General features: G+C 35.2%; 2 protein-coding genes and 2 long non-coding RNA genes across 4 annotated transcripts; 1 reads left to right on the top strand and 3 right to left on the bottom strand.

Moving 5' to 3' along the window:
• Nucleotides 1-721: 721 nt before the first annotated feature.
• Nucleotides 722-1,000, bottom strand: LOC125049013. The gene is made up of 2 exons (XR_007116927.1): nucleotides 902-1,000; nucleotides 722-810 (listed from the first exon to the last, which is right to left on the bottom strand). It is a non-coding gene; the product is annotated as an uncharacterized LOC125049013 (long non-coding RNA).
• A 436-nt stretch (nucleotides 1,001-1,436) lies between these two features.
• On the top strand, nucleotides 1,437-2,467 carry LOC125048923. Its single transcript, XR_007116897.1, has 2 exons — nucleotides 1,437-1,503; nucleotides 2,340-2,467. It is a non-coding gene; the product is annotated as an uncharacterized LOC125048923 (long non-coding RNA).
• A 625-nt stretch (nucleotides 2,468-3,092) lies between these two features.
• Nucleotides 3,093-6,528, bottom strand: LOC125049223. Its single transcript, XM_047648373.1, has 5 exons — nucleotides 6,274-6,528; nucleotides 6,082-6,206; nucleotides 5,154-5,270; nucleotides 4,417-4,504; nucleotides 3,093-3,417 (listed from the first exon to the last, which is right to left on the bottom strand). Exons 1-5 carry the CDS (start codon nucleotides 6,321-6,323, stop codon nucleotides 3,255-3,257), a joined length of 543 nt encoding a protein of 180 aa, XP_047504329.1. The 5' UTR covers nucleotides 6,324-6,528; the 3' UTR covers nucleotides 3,093-3,254.
• Nucleotides 6,529-6,617: 89 nt separating this feature from the next.
• On the bottom strand, nucleotides 6,618-18,650 carry LOC125048916. Its single transcript, XM_047647877.1, has 10 exons — nucleotides 18,437-18,650; nucleotides 18,194-18,291; nucleotides 17,829-18,014; nucleotides 16,856-16,970; nucleotides 16,348-16,420; nucleotides 15,748-15,895; nucleotides 15,432-15,567; nucleotides 9,121-9,273; nucleotides 8,631-8,791; nucleotides 6,618-7,772 (listed from the first exon to the last, which is right to left on the bottom strand). Exons 1-10 carry the CDS (start codon nucleotides 18,521-18,523, stop codon nucleotides 7,586-7,588), a joined length of 1,344 nt encoding a protein of 447 aa, XP_047503833.1. The 5' UTR covers nucleotides 18,524-18,650; the 3' UTR covers nucleotides 6,618-7,585.
• Between the last annotated feature and the right edge of the window lie 77 nt (nucleotides 18,651-18,727).

Genomic DNA, 18,727 nt, shown 5'->3' with positions numbered 1-18,727 from the left:
TTTTTTGAGTTTATGGCCTGGTATCTAGACCTTTAGGCCATACATAGCTATAGGTGATAGTCTACCAGGATCTGATGGCAAAAAGGGAAACAAGAAATTGACGCTAGCAATACTGGGGAAATTGGAGTAAAACGTTTTGATACTTTTTTTCCCTTAAAGCGGCTGATTGTATGTTATACATGCAAATATACAAATTTATCCAATGATCAAGGATAATTTTTGAAAATATTACTGTGGCGAATTTGGGGTTTGAAATTTAGATGAAAACTCCAATTATTCTGTTCATGAGTTAATTAATTAATTATAGGCTATTAGAACTTGAAAAGGGTTCCAAATACTGCACATCCATAAAAAAGTCTTCATATGAAGAGGAAGACGCAGTATTTAAGATAAACCTATCCTCCTGCATCTCAATTAACTGATCTTGTTCTATGAACTGATTTTCAATTTTTATTAGATGTTCACAAGATTTTCGCCATTCATCGATCCCAACTTGAGAGTAAGCTTCTTAAATCTCTTCTCTGTTAAAAATTTTATGTTACTTGGTATATAGGTATAGTAACGTTTTTACCCGCAAGTTTTTGTTTCATTATTCCCCAGGTTAATCCTATGGGGTTTAACGTACAATGATATGGTGGGAGCCTCAAGACTTCGTGGCCGTGTGATTTAAAAATCTCATCTATCTGATATTTAGGTTTTTTTTCAATTCTAAATCAAAACCACCTTTCCTCTTTTTACCGGGCGTACTAAATACGCCTCTGTTAGATCTGCCCTCGGCAACAATTCGTCTTATGGTAGTATTAGAAACCCCTGAAATAAACCAAAGTTTATGTAATTACATAATATAATACACACGAAAATCCAATAAACCAAAGTATCAAGACGTATCATTCCTACTAACCAGTCAACACTTCCACATAGCTCAATATCGATGATTGTGCATGTTCTGCACCTTGTTGATCAAGTATTCTTTGATAAACATTGAAAACAATACTTCTTGCTTGCGATCGAAGCTTGCTTCGACAAGAAAATTGCTTCGACATTTTCACCACTTTTTAAAGGAAATTTGAAGCCAAAACAAAAACAATTCCTCGAAATTTCAGTTGACAACTGAAATTTTATTTTTGTTGCCATATGAAAATCGCAAATTTTTAAAAAAAATTTTTGCCATCAGATACTGGTAGACCTATACTTTGTCTAAATAATCATAGATAATGTTCTTGAAACAGCGACTAATCTATTAAATTATTAATTACTAAAGGGATATTATTTAGGCCTTTGAACCTTATTGCCCATGCACACTCTCGACGAGGCAATACGAGGGGAGGCGAGCGAGAGTAAGTGCGCTCGTAGCACCTCGTGTCGCCTTGCCATCTCTCCGCTTTTTGTGGCGGGAGTCAAAGGTGTCGAGAGCATCAGTCAACTTTTGCACTTGTTGATAAATACTGCACTGTAAGGACGCGCGCCTTTTGCTTATCATGATGTAGTGGAGTAACGATTAGGGTATATTTTTTATATTATATTTATACCGGAATCATATGATATATTTTATTTGTATTTGTGATATAAACGCAAGGCATTATTGTATTGGTAGGTAGATACATATCGCTAACGCAGTCATTTCTTTATATGTAGCTAGCAACTAATTAAAGCAAAAGTGTGGATGGCTACCAATTGTGCCGCCTGGACTCGCCTCTATTGGTGAGTCTGGAGCCCGCCTTAGACTAAATATAATGAAAATAAAAACAATATTTAGAAAACTGGTTTACAAACAATAGACTATAGTATTCGAATAATTCTATAAATAGTGAATTTATTATAATTAATAAGTTATTGTATGGTCAAGTTTATTGGCTTCACCCAACTATCAATGAGTTTATGATCTATAGTTTTAGTAACTTATTTACTACATTTTTTTAATAGACAATTTTTTGTCCTATACCACCAAACTATGATAATATTTTAATCGTTCATAGTTGTTGATTCTTTTCGACATTCACTTATGACAGTACATACAAGTTTATATTTAGTAATGACACAAAATTTTTTAATTTGATTTAGCAAGCAAATTATTTCTTAACTTGGCGTTAAAATAAAAAAAATGTTTTAATGCACCAAATCTCGCAAGCATTTTAAAATCATGCAGAAGCATTTTGCTAGTAATATTTTAATAATATAATGGGTTGTGTGTGTTGTTCTCTAAGTTCTTTTGTATCGATCGTGCTAGATGCTCTCGAGAGGTACTTACTCAATAAATTTTTGTAGCATATAGTTCAAATGGTAATAAGACTTTATTTTTTGCAAGAGTTTGAATTCCAAAATGCGTATACAATTTTCAGAGTATCACTATGTACTGTTTGTGCTATGCTGACTTGCTGCCTTATGCTGACTTTGATAACAGTGATGGTTATGGGCATTGGAATCGGGTTCCACTATTGTTTTGTCCAAAATTCAGTGGACGCAATGGGTATGTTTTTTTTATATATGATATATTTATGACGCCTTATGAAAATTGTAAACCTCTTTTGTATTTTTAGAAAAGGCTGCAGCCGCAGCAGGCGCTGTACGATCAGGAAATGCGAGAAAGTCTTTAGCAAGTGGGAATGTTATGCGTTCCGTCGATAAAGCAGTGCAACGCGGTTTTGCCCACAGGCTGACTAGAAGGGAGGCCGACACACCGCCACTCTCTAATAACGTGACAAATTCATCGTACGCCTTAGATACCAATTTAACAAGAACGAATATAACCCAATCCATCGATTTTACAAGTACGAACGTGTCTTTGTCGGCATTGTAAATTTTTTTGTGCGAAAATAAAACAATTTTTAAAAATACAATGCTTTATTAAAAATTTTCTAATGTATATGTCACCGTAAAATTGTAAACACCGTTAGATTGTAATATATCTCGCGAGATTGTAAACTGTCGAGTTTGAACTGTGTAGTTATATGAAATTGTTGGGAAGTAAAATTAATCTGTAATTGACCAAAGAAGTTTGAATGATAACTAAGTTAGTGTAGTACAATCTACCGAATAATAATACGTTAAATTGTAAGCAGCACGCTGAGGTTCACAATCTTTCGACAGTTTATAATCTCGCGAGATAGATTACAATCTAACGGTTTTTACAATTTTACGTTAACATATACACTTTTTATCAATATAACATTTAATCAAAAGGAATCTATAAAAATATCTACTTATAGAGAAATTTAATGGTGAACCTAATAAACACCGATCAATGTCCAAATATATTATAAAAAGGCTGCTAAAGATGATTTCAAAGTTGGTTCTGTGCTGTTGAGTGGCCGAAAGAATGGGATTTCTGACGTGCTGTTTTTCGAACGACGATATCGTCCAATTATTCGCTTTGCAAGTTCCCTTTCTTGTGGTGAAAGCTCAGGCTCTTTGGGTGGACTGAAATGTCACCGTAAAATAGTAAACACATAAGTTATCGGCCTAAGGGCCTTTTCACACGTACCACACCACGTGGCCGGGCGTATATTTTGTATTGAAAATGAATAGGACTATTCACACGTACCACATTTTGCAGTCGTTATCGACCGTGTGTGTAATACCGACTACATCGCGACCACAACGCCACCACCAGCGATTCTGCGAACTAGTGGCCCTCAGTCAACACGTGATTCCGATATAAAAGCCGGAGTCCAACTGTGTAGCTAGCTGCACACGACGTAACCGCATCGCAACCACTGGCGACAATGCAACCACGTCGACATTTTGTCGGTACCACAACGCAACTACAAAAAGCTGCAGCGACACTATTCACACGTAACCACTGCTTGACCGCATTTTGTCGTTGCGATGTGGTGTGGTTGTGGTACGTGTGAAACAGTCCTAAGGTCTGCAGTCTAGATCACGATCAGATTCAAATTCAAAAGTCATTTATTCATCTAGGTACAATTTGTACTTATGCATGTCAAATTTACGCCATCTCACTATCTTATAGCGGCATTAGTGCCCACACATTATCACCTATGTATTCTTGAAATACTACGTATAATATTCGTATTGTTTTATTTTTTATATTAAGTTGTTCTAAGGCGATTAAAAAGAGTGCCGGAGAATTTATTGCCAGTTCTTCCCTTCCGTTCTACGCCCTTAATTAGAAGCATGTAATGCATAATTCTTTTTTGACGTGCATAAGTGTACATTGTGTTACCTATATGGTAACATGATTTTTGACTTTGACTAAGTCCTATAAAAATTCTAGTATTGGGCCTGAGGCAAGAACAACTTCTGAAACACTATTTTGTCGGGAGTCGAAACCATAACCTCCAGGTTATATGTCAAGTGCGTTACGTTACGCATTATGCAGTAATCATAAAGTTATTTCTTTTACTAATTTAACATACGCGATTATAGTACGACATAACAGTAACCAATTATTATTACCTTTCGGTTTCTAAAACAACCACCGGCGACGCAGACTTCTCTAAGTAAATAGTCTCGCCGCCTCTCTTTCGGGCCGAACGTTGTACCTCTAAAATTTCAAATGATTTTAATAAAAGAATGTTTTAAATATATCTATGCTAATATTATAAAACTGTTTATTTCATTTAATGCATCTTAGAAGACCACTGGGTAGAATTTAAAAATTAATTTTGTTTTATCCTACACCATCCAGCCGTGTGGCCAACATGATCAAATTGACGCATAAACGCACCACTAGTGCACAATAAAATCTCTCAAGACTAGATTTGACAGCAGGATATGCCGATCCCTTATTTAGTTTTATTGTTTTCTGGTTTTATACAGAGCCTAATCTCGAGTTAAACAGCTAGTTCGTCCCCTAATCAGTAATCAGTAATCGGCGCCCTTTCGCTCTTTGTATGATTGAAGAGCGAAATTGCAGAAAATGTATTTGCCTCTCTCTTCCCCCTATCAACCCATACATGTCAGTCCTACTACTTTGGAGGTTGGAGGTAGGATGGTTCGTGTATAATTTTGTGCTCAAAAATCAAACCCAAAATTATATTACGTGCAATTTCGACAAAATTGTTGGATTGTACAGGCAAGGGCTAACTTCACAGCCTATAGGTACCTTAAAAATTTGTAAATCCGCCAGTGCCGAATCTGTTCGACAAACAAAAATAACCATTTTCTAATATGGACAACACAAGAAACGTTACCTAGGATCGGTTGTGGTGCGTGTTCAACCTCCGTCCGGTTGACGGCGACAAGTCTTACGATGGGTTGCTCTGCTCCTCCTCTCAACATGTTCGACTCTGTTGTTGATCGCGATGACACTAAAAAAACATATTAATATATATATTCTTCACTTTGTTTTAATTACTAGAATTGTCACTATCATTATGTCAAGTCAATTTTAACGTAAATAAATAAATAATTAAGTAAATACGTTTCAGCGCTCTGCTAAAAGAACGTTGTTAAGACTTGGCAAGGTGGACGTAAGTTCCAGCTGTATGTTTTCGCTCATGTGTTGTTAGTTGGTCTTTATCACATGTACGTCACAATTTCAAATCTTTTAATAATATTTTTAGTTTAAATGGCGTATATATGCTGAAAATAAATAAACTAGGAACCTTACAAACGGCGTAAGGACACAATTTGCAAAGAAAATCTATTTCATATTCAACAATATGTAATTTGAGTTCTTGGGGTTTGTACAACAGAGTTTCTTACTTAAGTATAAATGTACTCGTAGTCTTAATGAAAAATCTTGTAGCTGTTTCTGAATTTCTAAAAAGCCTTGATTACGATTAACCGAGAATTTCTTATCCATAGACATTTGAGGTAGACTTTAAATAAATTATTTTACACAAGTTCCATTTACACATCCACACATATTCACACAACCACTCGTGCTTTAGATCTATTTTGTTTGTTAGTTTAGTCGTAGTATAAAGTCATCTCCATAATGCTTATTATTTTCTATCCACGATGACCACATGTCTTCTATAGGCACCAGTCACAAAGATAGTAAATAGCTGTATTATTGTATTGTGCAATTTCGTAAAATACTAAATTATGAAGAGCTAAATTGTGCTAATATATGATTATGATTTTTCGTAGGTTTATGTGGCAATGTATACTTACTTGCAAACGCGGCGAGCTCCTTTTGTGCATAATGATAGCCGACCGATATTCCATATATCATGAGTATGACGATTGTAAACATTAACAGCATAAGGAGAAAAGCACAACAGGTCCAGGTTAAAACCCTATATTTTAAAATAATATGTAATCCGAAAAAAACGAATACAAACCTGTCATTTGTAGTTTTCTTACCTTTCCACGCAAAAAACTATAGAACAACATACCGACTGTATTATTCCCATTATAAGAAATTTAAATAATATCTTAAATTAATTCTGATTAAATAAACATTTTTGCTCCAAACTTCAAAGACATCAGCAGAGACATAATTTGACATATGCGCACAGGTAAAAAATCCTGTATAAAATGATAAGTAAAAAAATATTTTCTTGTAAATTAAGAGGGCAACATTATTTTTCTAGAAATGTCTAGAAAAATTATCAGTAATTGTTAATAATTTTAAAATGGTTGTAATCCTTTTAAATATAGTCAAAATAATATTCATAATAAATCGTTTAGAAAAATAAAAACAAATGTTTATAAACAAAAACGTTTTATTAAATAAGAAAAATACAACAGTTTCGAAATAAAAGGCATTCACAACCAATAAATATCATCGAACATTCTAGACAAGACATAATTATTAAATGAGATGTAAGTATAAAGTCAAAAAAAGCTAATTTATGCTACATTTACGGTAAACACGGTAACATATAAAAAGTATATTATTCTATAAAAATGCAATTATAAAATTCACTAAAAATACTACTTATAAACTATGGTGATGTAATAATAATTGGTGCAAAAAAATAAATATTGCTTTACAATACAATTTTAATGTAAAATATTAAAAAAGTTCACAACGAAAAACAAATTTCTCTTAATTTTATTTACTTGGACGCAAGGACATTGAGGCAAGTTTTTATATAGTCTATAGGATTATTAAAGTACAGAGCGGATAATTTGTTAATAAAAAATTATACTCAATATTTTACATAGAAAAAAAACTCAATACGGCCATTATTTTCTGTACTTTACATTTATTATTTTCTGATCACAACATCATAATGTTTCAAATTTATTGCAAAAAAAAACATAAAAGTACTCCTATTTGCCTTAAAAAATCAGTTTGATGAGTATTCATTTGGAGAAGTGTTAGCCTAGCGGCGTCAGCATGTTAGCATGCTAGCGTCAGTATGTGTTTTTTGTTTTTGAAATGACATACTGACGCTCGCATGCTGCTAAGATTTCATCCATTCATTGAAATCTTAGGCCATGACCCATTTATCGTTGTTACGCCGCTGTTACTATAATAGTATTAATTTGTCTTTTTTTTTTAAATATTTAAGCTATAATGAAATGAGACAAACAGGAAAGCCGCCAAAAGTTATAAAAAAAAAATTTGGTTTTTATCGTAACAATTATCCAAATGAATCCGCCAAAAATATTTTTTTTCTTTCAAAATATTTATTTTATCACGGTCATTTTATCCGCTCTGTTAAATCTAAGTCTGAGCCTCTCTTATTAATTCAGTGAGCGGTAACTCAGTGAGTGCTGTACGTAATTCGTGTTGTAATTGCGCGTCAATAGCGGGCTGCGCGTGCGCACGGACAGCGCCGCGTATCCATCCCCGAACTGAATTCAACTCTCCGCTTAGCGGACCCAGGCCAGTTATGTGCATATCCATTCCCCTAGACATTAGTAAAAAATATATTAAATATTGATCCTAATATGTAAGCTATTTCATTAACAACTATTTTATAAAATATAAAATTCGATAAACTACAAGTTCACGTTAAGTATAAAAATCGTACGCAGAGCTTTAAATACTTAACGTTTTTTCTGTTTAATATTTTTTTAAGTTATGGTTGAGCAACTGGAGAACGAAAACCATAAACAAAATGTCTGGTTTTCCTGGAATATAAGAAGTCGGACACAGTGATAGCTAATCTAGTGTTAGTTTACTTTATGTATTCTAAGTATGCGTGGACGCCGCTCAACCCAAAGTTCGAATCACGGCACCAATGGAATTTTCTTTCCAGGAGCAGAATAATAATAGCTCGTACGGTAAATCAATAAATAGAAAAACAAGAGGAAACCATTGTGCCGTAGATTTAGAAATCGACGGTTATCAGGTAAAAACGGCTGATAATCAAAAATTAAAAAAAAACACACGATCACGGAAACAGATAGAAATCTAAAGGGGCCGTTCAAGTATTACGTAAGCAGATTTACTGCAATTTATCCCCCCCTCACCCCTCCTCGTGTCAGCAAAAGTAAGCACGTTATATTAGTAAACGTATTAATTTTATGTAGGAATCCTTACAAATGCATTTCGTTTTAAAGCATAGACAATGTGTAAAAAAGTAAATAATTACTGTTGAAGTAATCACCAACTAAGAAAATCTAAGACCTCCCCCTCCCCCCTATAGTGCTTACGTAATTCTTGAACGGCCCCAAAGGTAGCGTCACCGGTTTAACATGTATGTATTAAATTAATTGTTTTTACAATTCGCTTTCAACAATTAACACATGTATCATGAACTTACCCGCAATGATGGACTCGCAAATCATCCAGCTGTGCATAGGGCTCCCAGCGAGCCAAACCCACACATAACGCCATGTGTATGGAGTTATCACTGAACGAAGAAACCACTCGACCCGTACAACCTACCCCCAAAGCCTTCACCCTATATTCGTCGTAACCAATCTGATGAACAAAAGTCACAATTTTGTAACAGCTAAAGATAAATATTATTAATCAAATCATTAAGCTGGCAACGCATTTGCGAGCTTCTTGCAGTCCATGGGCGGTAGTTAACATCAGATGGGCCTCTTGCCCGATTGCCCCCCAGTTCTTTAAAATGATTTCATTATGATTATAATATAGTTAACTGTCAGTTGATAAAAATACCTGTCAAGTTTTCTGTGATTGATTTCATCAGAAAAATATTTACAATACTAAGAGAAATCTTATTTGAGCAAGAATAATAAAAGTTTTTCACATAAGTTATATACATACACATATAAATATAATACCTGCAAATCCTTGATCTTGAGGGTGACATGGAAACACGTTCTCCCAGGATCTGGGCGTGTCACTGTGACATCATTAACCCGATTGATACTCGCTAAATTCTTCACCCAACCCAATTCCGTTTCAAATTTACCAACAAACGATACTGAACCTATCTGAAAAGGAATTAAAACCGAAACATATTTTATTTACTTATATATTCAAAGCTCTTTTCCTCCTCGCTCGCTGTATCCACTCTCATTGGTGAACCATGCACGCTGGTCGCTTATAACTTCTCTCCTCTCAAGGCCTACCCAACCCGACTTCATCATCCACCGATACAAAGTGGAACGAAATATTTTTTGGCTTTGGGAGCGTTCAAGTATTACGTAACGCAATTTTTGGAGATTATTGACACCCCCCCCCCCCCATGTAACTCGCTGTAACGTTTTTCAGTACACAAGTACAGTACTGTTCCCAAGCCTAGTAAAACGTTACGTGACCTACCTTACCTAGTGACTCTTTAGTTACTATTATGTGGTGTAAGTAGAAAATAATATTAACAATAACGCGTAATTCAATCCCCGCCCCGCATAGTAACGTTTTACAAAAGGACCCCCCCCCCTCCCAAAATTCGTTACGTAATACTTGAACGCTCCCTTTTCTGCTTAATCAATCTTATTCAGTGTTTCAATATCAATCATATTACAATGAGTATAAGGTATATATTTATTTGTATTCATGAATTTAGAATCGGTAACCAATTTTTGGACATGGATTAATTTCGGCAAGATGTTTCTGTGATTGTTGGATTCATACGGTATAATTGGATTAAACAAACTTATGAATTTATCTGGCAATTGAAAAAAGAGAATCTAGCAAAAAGCACATTTATATGTATTATGGCTGATTTACACAGGGTAAGTAGACAAGTCAGTCACAGCGCCAATGTCGGCGCCGCGACTGACTTTAACTGTTTACATGAAGTAAGTAGTAGTGGTGCGTTTCTCACGATGAGCACACGTGTGTGAAGTCAGTGGGAAAAATGAATTCGCAAAAACAACTGAAACGACGATTTAATTATTTGTTGAAAAATTTATCAATTTTGCTGTTGAATGAGTTAATAGAAATGGTAGAAATGAGATAATTTATATAGCGCCATAATAATATAGAGCCATATTTTGCAACGCTGTTGACCGCATTTCTTTATTGCGGTAATTTAGGGATTTAATATCCCAAAGGCAAAGGTTTTCGCCACATAATTGCACCAATTTTAAGGTTTCGTCTTCGCTAAGCTTCATTTTTATCGCCAGCGAAAAAAACGTGGTCACTCTACAATGCAGCGGCAGTGACTAACCAAGCACTGACTTGTCTGTTTACACGGGGTTTATTTGGCAGGCGCGGGGGTGCGCGGGTGGCGGGGGGCGCCAACTGACTTTAAAATATTCGTGTCCGAATATTCAAGTCAGCGCTGACTTCAAGCCACTGTACTGACTTCATATCAGTTTACACAGGGTTTTTTTCGGGTCAGCACTGACTTGCCTCGAATTTGTAGTCAGTTACTGACCCTGTGTAAATCAGCTCTAATAGTACTAGCTGACCGGGCAAACGTCGTTTTGCCATGTATATATAATAAAAAAATAGGGGTTGATCGTAGAGGGGTGAAAATTAGGGGTTGTATGTATTTTTTAATGTTGCATCATAAAAAAATGTAATTAAAAAATTTGTCTAAAAAATAAAAAAAATAATTTAGGGGTGGACTACCCCTAACATTTAGGGGGATGAAAAATAGATGTTTGCCGATTCTCATAGATACCGGATAAGCACAAAAAATTTCATCAAAATCGGTCAAGCCGTTTCGGAGGAGTATGGCAACGAAAACTGTGACACGAGAATTTTATATATTAGATTATCTGAATAGCAAAGGTTTATTTTTTAAATTTAATTGTTTAATTCAGAAAACAAGGTTCCATATCAATGTTAGTAAATTACAGCTTAATACCTTAAATCTAAGTGTTAGTATGTTTACATTAATTCATACCGGAATCATTCCGCATGAAATATAGGAACAGTGATTCAGATATGGGCAATCGACTCGGTCCGCGATAATGCGGAGGATACCGTTACCGCTAGCTCTCACCCTGCGCACCAAGGATGCACATCTCTTGCGTATGGTGGCGTAAAAACAATCCACCCGCGCCTCAGCAAACATCCCCGATGCGCTGCAGAATCGAGGCAGCCGCAACAGCACCCTGAACGCATTATTATATTGGATACGGAAAGCGTTGTATGACAATCGAGTATATTTCGACCATAAGGCGCTCGTATAGAATGATGTGCAGAATGCTCTAAACAAGGTTACTTTCACATCAATTGAGCATCGTGCAAACCTGCGGGCGATCATGTTCGCCCTGACACACAACGCTCTCCGTTCCCTATCTATATCAGCATCGTCCCTGAGGTCGGGTGTCAAAATGTGTCCAAGATATTTAAATGTTTTTACAATTTTTAAAGGGACCCCATATAGCGACATGGGGGGTATACTGGACACCCCCTTCCAACCGGCCCCAAAGACCATGACTTCACTTTTATTTACATTATATTTCAAACCATGACTAGCCGCATATACCTCACAGAGCTTAAGGAGACGTCTAACCCCGCAGACCGACGCACTCAGCAGCACCATATCGTCTGCGTAGCTGATATTGTTAACGCACACACCGTCCACGTGACAGCCGACACGCTCGCTGCTAAGCGTCTCAATCAAAGCGTTTATATATAAATTAAAGAGAGATGGAGAGCTCAGTCCACCTTGTCTTACTCCACACTGCATCGTATAGGGCTTAGACAAGGCACCCATCCATTTAACATTATTGATTTGGTTACCATACCAAAACTTAAATACGTTCAGAAGTTCTTGAGGAACACTTATATCCTCTAGCTTCTTCCAAAGTAGATCGTAGCAAACCAAATCAAATGCCTTGGAAAGATCAAGGAAACAGGCATATACCGCCGTCCTCCGACGCAGATAGTATGAAACGGTGTGCTTAAGACTCAGTATAGCACCATCTGTAGACAGCTTGGGTCGAAACCCAAACTGGTTATCGTGCAAATGTAGATATTTATTTAACTGAGTATTAAGCAAACCGTCCAACACCCTAGCCATAATAGTCGCCAGCGATATAGGCCTGTAGTTTGAACCATCCGCCCAATCTCCTGTCTTGTTTTTTTACAACCGGTATAACTAATGTTCGCATAAGATCATAGGGTAGATATGAGTGACTTATACACAACGAGTATAGCATGGCTAATAACCTATATATATGAGAACCAGCGCACTGTATATGCTCGATGCTTAACCCATCATGACCAGGAGACTTTCCTCTTGACATAGAACTTATAACGCTTCTTACATGTTTGGCGCTAAATTGAGTATTAACCCTATCACCAATGGGCACAGCACTGAGTTCGTTTCGCGACGGTCTCAGCGAGGATGAAATATAGAAGTTGTCTCGGAAAAAATCAGCAATTTCTTTCGAGTCACTTAACCCTCCGACGCTGACTGGGAGTCCCGGCCTCGGCGTAAGCCTCTTTGTTTCTTTCCAAAACGAAACGAAATCTTTTTTATCATGACAAGTGGCTAGTTTTTCCATTTTTATTAAATCTTGATGGTTTTGACACCATTTTAGTCGTGATTTAAATATTTTTCTGCTTTCACACATGTCATTATAAACCCTCCCTGACTCTGGTTTCCCATGAAGTAACCAAATCCTAAACCTCAGCCTCGCTTCCGAGTGCGCCGGCTTCACATGTTTGTTCCAACCTATAATATTTTGATTTCTATCATTAATTTTATTTTTATTATGGTATTTCCGACTAGTCACGGCTGCCTCACTAAGAGAAATAACAATATTATTATATAATATATCAATTGCACCTTGATGATTAGGTCTATCACAGTAACAACCTGCGCAATCAGTAAATATCTCTGGAAAATCTATTGATTTTAACCTCTTGTTACATTCACTTTGATATAACAATATTTCTTCCTCGGATCTTTGACCCCAACGTACGTTATTGTTTACAGAGTTACTTTGTGTAGAGGACAACTTTTTACTAATAATCTTAATATTAAAATGAAGTATAAGCGGGTAATGATCTGACCACAACACATCATACATAATATACACTTTTGATATTGAATGGCGGGCCGCGTCTGTCACTAAACAATGATCGAGCCACCTCCGTGATCCGTGAGCCTCACTAACAAAAGTATAAGTGTCAGAGTGCGGTCCGAGCAACTCAACATCTATACATGACCACCTTTGATCATAGCAATAATTTAAAAGTTCATAGTAAAATAACGAGTACGGATGCGCATTAAAATCCCCTAGTATGTAAACAGATTCTATGCCATACTCATCAACGATAGCACTCACCACACTTAGACAGTCCGTAAACACTGGCAAGTTGTCCTGCGAGTCCGTAGGCATGTACACACACACTACGATTATGGGTCGATCACTCGTTATTATTTTTATTGCACAAACTCGAGAATTATTACTCGGTAACACTACCACATTATTGAACACACTCCTCCTCCACAGCAGGGCCACCCCTCCATAGGGCCTCCCCCGCAGCATTCCCTCTGATGTGTCCATCGCTGATGTTCCCGTGTACCCGAAGTCCGCCTCAATACTGCCAAGATATGAGATCTCGCTCGGTAGCAACCATGTTTCCTGAAGAGCTAAGATGTCAGAGTGACGACATAAATCCCTGATACACTCTAAGGATCGTTTAATATTTTTACAATTAAATGTTGTCATTGCGTATACGCCGTTATCCATTGTTTACATTTACAAGGCCGGAATTCATATTTGTTTCTTTTATAATATGGCGATTTTTATAATGTACAAAGCGCCTAAAAATAATTCCTTTAGGCCAGAGTTTATCATCTAAAAATAATGACAAATTGTCCTCAGGTATCATGAACTTGTACGCTAAATGGTTGTTATGTCTTTTAATTGATATTTTTTTTAGCGATATATTCACTTGAGTTTTCTTGAGAACATAATCTATGATATCCGATTCAACCGTATCTTTATGAACATTGCTAATAAAAATAGGTATAAACCTATCCGCCGCCTTGAAATTAACACCGTCACTGGCTTGACCCGTCATTCCTGCAAACCGTTGTTTACATTTTGTTTTACGTCTCGTAACGGTTTGCCACGCACCATCCGTGGGCTCGATATTATCAACTGGAAAAACCGTCTCGATCAGTTGTCCAGAGCTCATTTGTTGAGTTACGCTTGTCTCCACTGAAGCCTCCGCATTCACCGTCGCCCCTGTCGTCAAGGTATGAGTCATAATACCGGTCTCGGCCGACATAATCGACGAATGCATGTTTTCGCGAACCGCACTACCCTCACTGATACTTCGATAAAGTGGGTCTTTATTGTTTGACTCGCAATTGGAGTTAATTGAATGGTGCGAGTCATTTAATGACGAGTTAATGCTCTGCGATGGATCTCTAGGGCCACCATTTCTAGCCCATGCACCACGTCGATTGTTTATATTGTGACACGGCGTGGTAGCTATCGACGTGTGTTTCAATCTATTAACGTCTTGCTTTAAATCTTCTAAGTGGTTTAGGGTAGCGTAGTTATTTTTAATAGTCTCAATCTCCGCTGACATTCTTGATAAATCCTTCAATAATTTCGTGCAGTCAAGATGATCAAATGTAATAGGAGGTAGTTTTTCCAGTTGTCTTGCAGCAAATACTGGTAAGATCTCAGGTTCTGTAGATTTAAACAAAGAGATGATGTCTTCCATATCTCGAGATTCTTTACCCTTTTTTTTTCGATGTATTTGTCGGCGATCTGCCGGTAGTGCACTAAACAATAATGATTTCGAGTTACTAATTTCTTCACTCGTAAATGCCGACACACAGATTTTAACTAACGACACTTCATCCATTATCGATATTTTATTTTGGATATACGATAATAGCTCATCTAAAACAATGTTGCACACATTACATTTCACAACGTCCGTCATATTTGTAATAACGTCGCTGCGATAACTCCGTAACACAACACACCTCAATGCGCGCACGCGTGAGACTGCGCTGCGCGCATTGATGTGCTGCTGTTTATAATTCTATAGTCTATCTAAAGCTGTGAAGTCTTGACAGATTTTTGTGTTTACAAAAATATGTAATTTACATCTACACGGGTACAAAGGGTTTTATAAAAGAAAATACATTTATGATTTAAAATGACAGTGATTAAATAAATAAAAATAATTATTAATAGTAAACTTATATATATACCTTATGTAAAAAGGTAGCATGAAGTGGGGGTAGTTCCAGAATTTCAGTACACGTCTGAAGGAGGGTACGTCGCATGTTGATCAAAATCATATCGATCACTCGATTTCCACTCTCACTCAATTTATTCACCATAGCACTGAAAAAAATACTTTTTTTGAAAATAATATACCAGTATTAAAGTTTATTTACACAATTACAATAAGAGATGAAAATTATAACCTTTAATTTATTTTAAACTATTGTTCAAATATATGCTTGTTATTTAAATAAATATCTAAGTGAAATTATAGAACAAAAAAAGCAATAACAAATATACCTATATGCTTCCAACATACTAGGATTACACCCCACTACGTCCGACACGCTGGTAGCTTGGTAAAGCACTTTCTCCAGGTGTCGCTGCAATTTCTGTCTCAGGAGGGCGAATAACGCCAGAGATATTGCAGCTGTTAGCGGTAAATCATCTAAAATATACAAGAATTACGAAAATTAAACCATTATCTATATCTTCTATATATCTATTCTATAGTAAAGAATAACATAATGACATCTTCCTGCAGCATATTAATGCCTCCAGGCCTAAGAGAGGTTTTTGGCTGAGTCACTACGAAAGGCAACATTTTATGGTAGCTAGGCTAGGCCACACAATAAGTACATCCTTGTATTCTTCCGTGGTTCATATACATGTGGAACAATACAAACCATTGAAAGGCTATTAAAAAAATATATATATTTTACAAAGTTTTATCTTTAAGTAAATTTGTTTATATTAAGTAATTTGTAATCAATACGATTCTCTGAACGATTGGACTCGAAAAAAAAACTTTTGAAAAAGAAAAAAAAAAAAGGCACAGACTACAAAAAAGGTCAATTTTGGTTTTCAACATGGATCTATAGACATAGAAATAATTCATACCTATATGTTTTGCCAGTTGCTCTGTGGTTGTAAATTCATATCCTCCATTTCTTTGTGGTGATGGCCATGACAACTTTTCAGAAAAAAAAAATCTTTTTAAGTAAAATTAATGAATTTTCACACATGGAATCAATTTCTACTTTTTTAACATTTCCATATATAAGCCAATAGTCCTACCATTAAATTAGTTTTAATGGTAGGACTATGTATGGTAGGACTATATCATATATATATTAGAAGAAATTAAGAAATTATATACATATAATATTACATGTAAACTAACTTCTAATTTAGAAGTTAGTTGAAGAAGGCTGATCACCTGCAGGCCTTAAAATTAAATCAAATAAATAGACACAGGCATCTGACCGCCACATGGTTCATTTCAGACAACAATATTTTCCAATTATTTGAAACCAATAGTTTCCAGCCTTTGCTTTACTAAAAAAAACACAAAAGTTTGGTTGTTTGAATTAACACTTTAACAAAAGTTTTTACAAGAAACCTTTACCTTTACAAGAACTTCGTCGTGAATAAATTCTATAGCGGGATTAATAAATGAAAATGCGTCATCTACTAGTACTAAGCCCACCTTTACATCTGCAATCATGTTTGACAATGATATTCTGAAACATAATATTTTCATTAGTTTATGTAAATATCAAACTTAGTTATAAGTTATGTCAATTTTAAACCACATGTTTAAGCGGTTAATAAACATTCTAAAGCAGTAATTTTAACTCTTTATTTAAATGTCATACAAGTGTCAGAGTCGTTATCAATTAATGTAAAACTGTTTTGTATATTGAAAATAAATTGAAACTTAATTTATTTCAATTAGACCGTCAATGCCATCATGTTGCCAAATCAATTGATGAAGTTTAAAGTATGGCTTAAAACATTCAAACAAGGTTTAATTTAACATTAAAATTAATAATTATTATACCCAAAAGTTATTCTCGTAATCTTGCTCTAACAACTGTTTTGATATAAGAAAGTGCAAAAGTTTTTTTTGGTATAATTAAAGTACCTATTGGAAGAATAAAATTTAAACAATTTGCACACAGTACAACAAACTTCTGTTATCACAATATTTATTATTTATTTATAAAAAAATCTAACTGCACCTTGCAAAGTGTAACTAAATTACTCATCTGTTTTTTTTCAACACGGCATAAACACAATGTAACTGATTGAGTTTTATGAATAAACAGGTTAATCTTTACAAAGTTCAGAAAAAAATTAAAATACCTGGTTAAATTTTCCCATTTGCTACAGACCTATTAATAAAATTGTTAAATAAACATATTATAAATTCAACATTATTTCATTCAGTATAAACATGACAAAAAAGTTTAAAATGGTGGAACAGTATTAAGCAAATTGTAGTGTTAGATATAATTTTGCCATATTCCAAATATTGTGATGAATATGTATACCATTAAATATTATAGCATAAAATTTATACATATAAAACTACTTACACAAGATGACCTTCTGACATAACAGGAATAAGGTTGTATAGGTTTTCATTAAAAGCACTGTAGAGCCCTCTTACATTTACTTCCCCTAATGAGCATTTTAATGATAGGGACATTGACTTGAGATCTAGGGATACTGATTGCATGTGGAATGTTGGAGATTTAACTAGCTCTAATCTAGATAATGTCCTGAAATATAATGTTATGTTATGTCATAATATAAATGTAAGGCCGCCATATCCACCCTCGATTACTTGGATTATTCTATGCTATTTACTCATTTGTAATCACTTGATTAGACTTAATTTTTAGTCAGCAGGTACTTAGTAATTTGATAGTGATTTTAAATATATATTAACTTTACTTACACCTGAGTATTTTTAGCAAAGTATGAAGTATCTTCCAGAACGTCTGTTTTGATTTGTTCACCATTTTTGGTTTGTTGTATTGCAACATTGGTAAAACTCTGAAATTAGAAAAATATACATTTACTTTCTTTTTCGTTCTTAATTTTAGATAAAATATCGCTCTGAGACATATTCTATCCAACAAGAAGCTACTGATACATAAAAAAGGGATAAAGCAATAAATTAATTCAGCTTTTAACTTACCCTCTTGATAACATCTTGTAAATTTGGTTGGATATCAGTCAACAATTTGTCGAGTTGCTGCTCAATTTCCAGGGTTTCTTCAGTCATGACTGTTTAATCCACACACGGTACATTTGATTAATTTTCATTTATCTTTTTCAGTTGCTTTACGAAACATATTGGAAGATAAATAAAATTACTTGAAAACTGAAAAGTCTACACAATCAACAACACTAAGACGTCTGACGTTTTGACGTTTATTCTGGTGATTTGTCAAATCTCAAATAATTGGCGACATTAGTGATGACACCT

This window comes from Pieris napi, chromosome 4 (assembly GCF_905475465.1).
Source record: "Pieris napi chromosome 4, ilPieNapi1.2, whole genome shotgun sequence".
NCBI lineage: Eukaryota > Metazoa > Arthropoda > Insecta > Lepidoptera > Pieridae > Pieris > Pieris napi.
This window is presented reverse-complemented; position numbering and strand designations above follow the sequence as displayed.

What these genes read in the sequence shown, in the direction of transcription:
- LOC125049223 (XM_047648373.1), bottom strand. Translation starts at nt 6,323, where the DNA reads ATGGGAATAATACAGTCGGTATGTTGTTCTATAGTTTTTTGCGTGGAA. An exon ending in GGAGCTCGCCGCGTTTGCAA is followed by an intron (nt 5,271 to 6,081) that starts GTAAGTATACAT and finishes ATGTTTTTTTAG; the next exon opens with TGTCATCGCGATCAACAACA. An exon ending in GTTGTTTTAGAAACCGAAAG is followed by an intron (nt 3,418 to 4,416) that starts GTAATAATAATT and finishes GTGACATTTCAG; the next exon opens with TCCACCCAAAGAGCCTGAGC.
- LOC125048916 (XM_047647877.1), bottom strand. Translation starts at nt 18,523, where the DNA reads ATGACTGAAGAAACCCTGGAAATTGAGCAGCAACTCGACAAATTGTTG. An exon ending in ATGTCAGAAGGTCATCTTGT is followed by an intron (nt 16,971 to 17,828) that starts GTAAGTAGTTTT and finishes ATTATGTTTCAG; the next exon opens with AATATCATTGTCAAACATGA. An exon ending in ACGACGAAGTTCTTGTAAAG is followed by an intron (nt 16,421 to 16,855) that starts GTAAAGGTTTCT and finishes TTTTCTGAAAAG; the next exon opens with TTGTCATGGCCATCACCACA.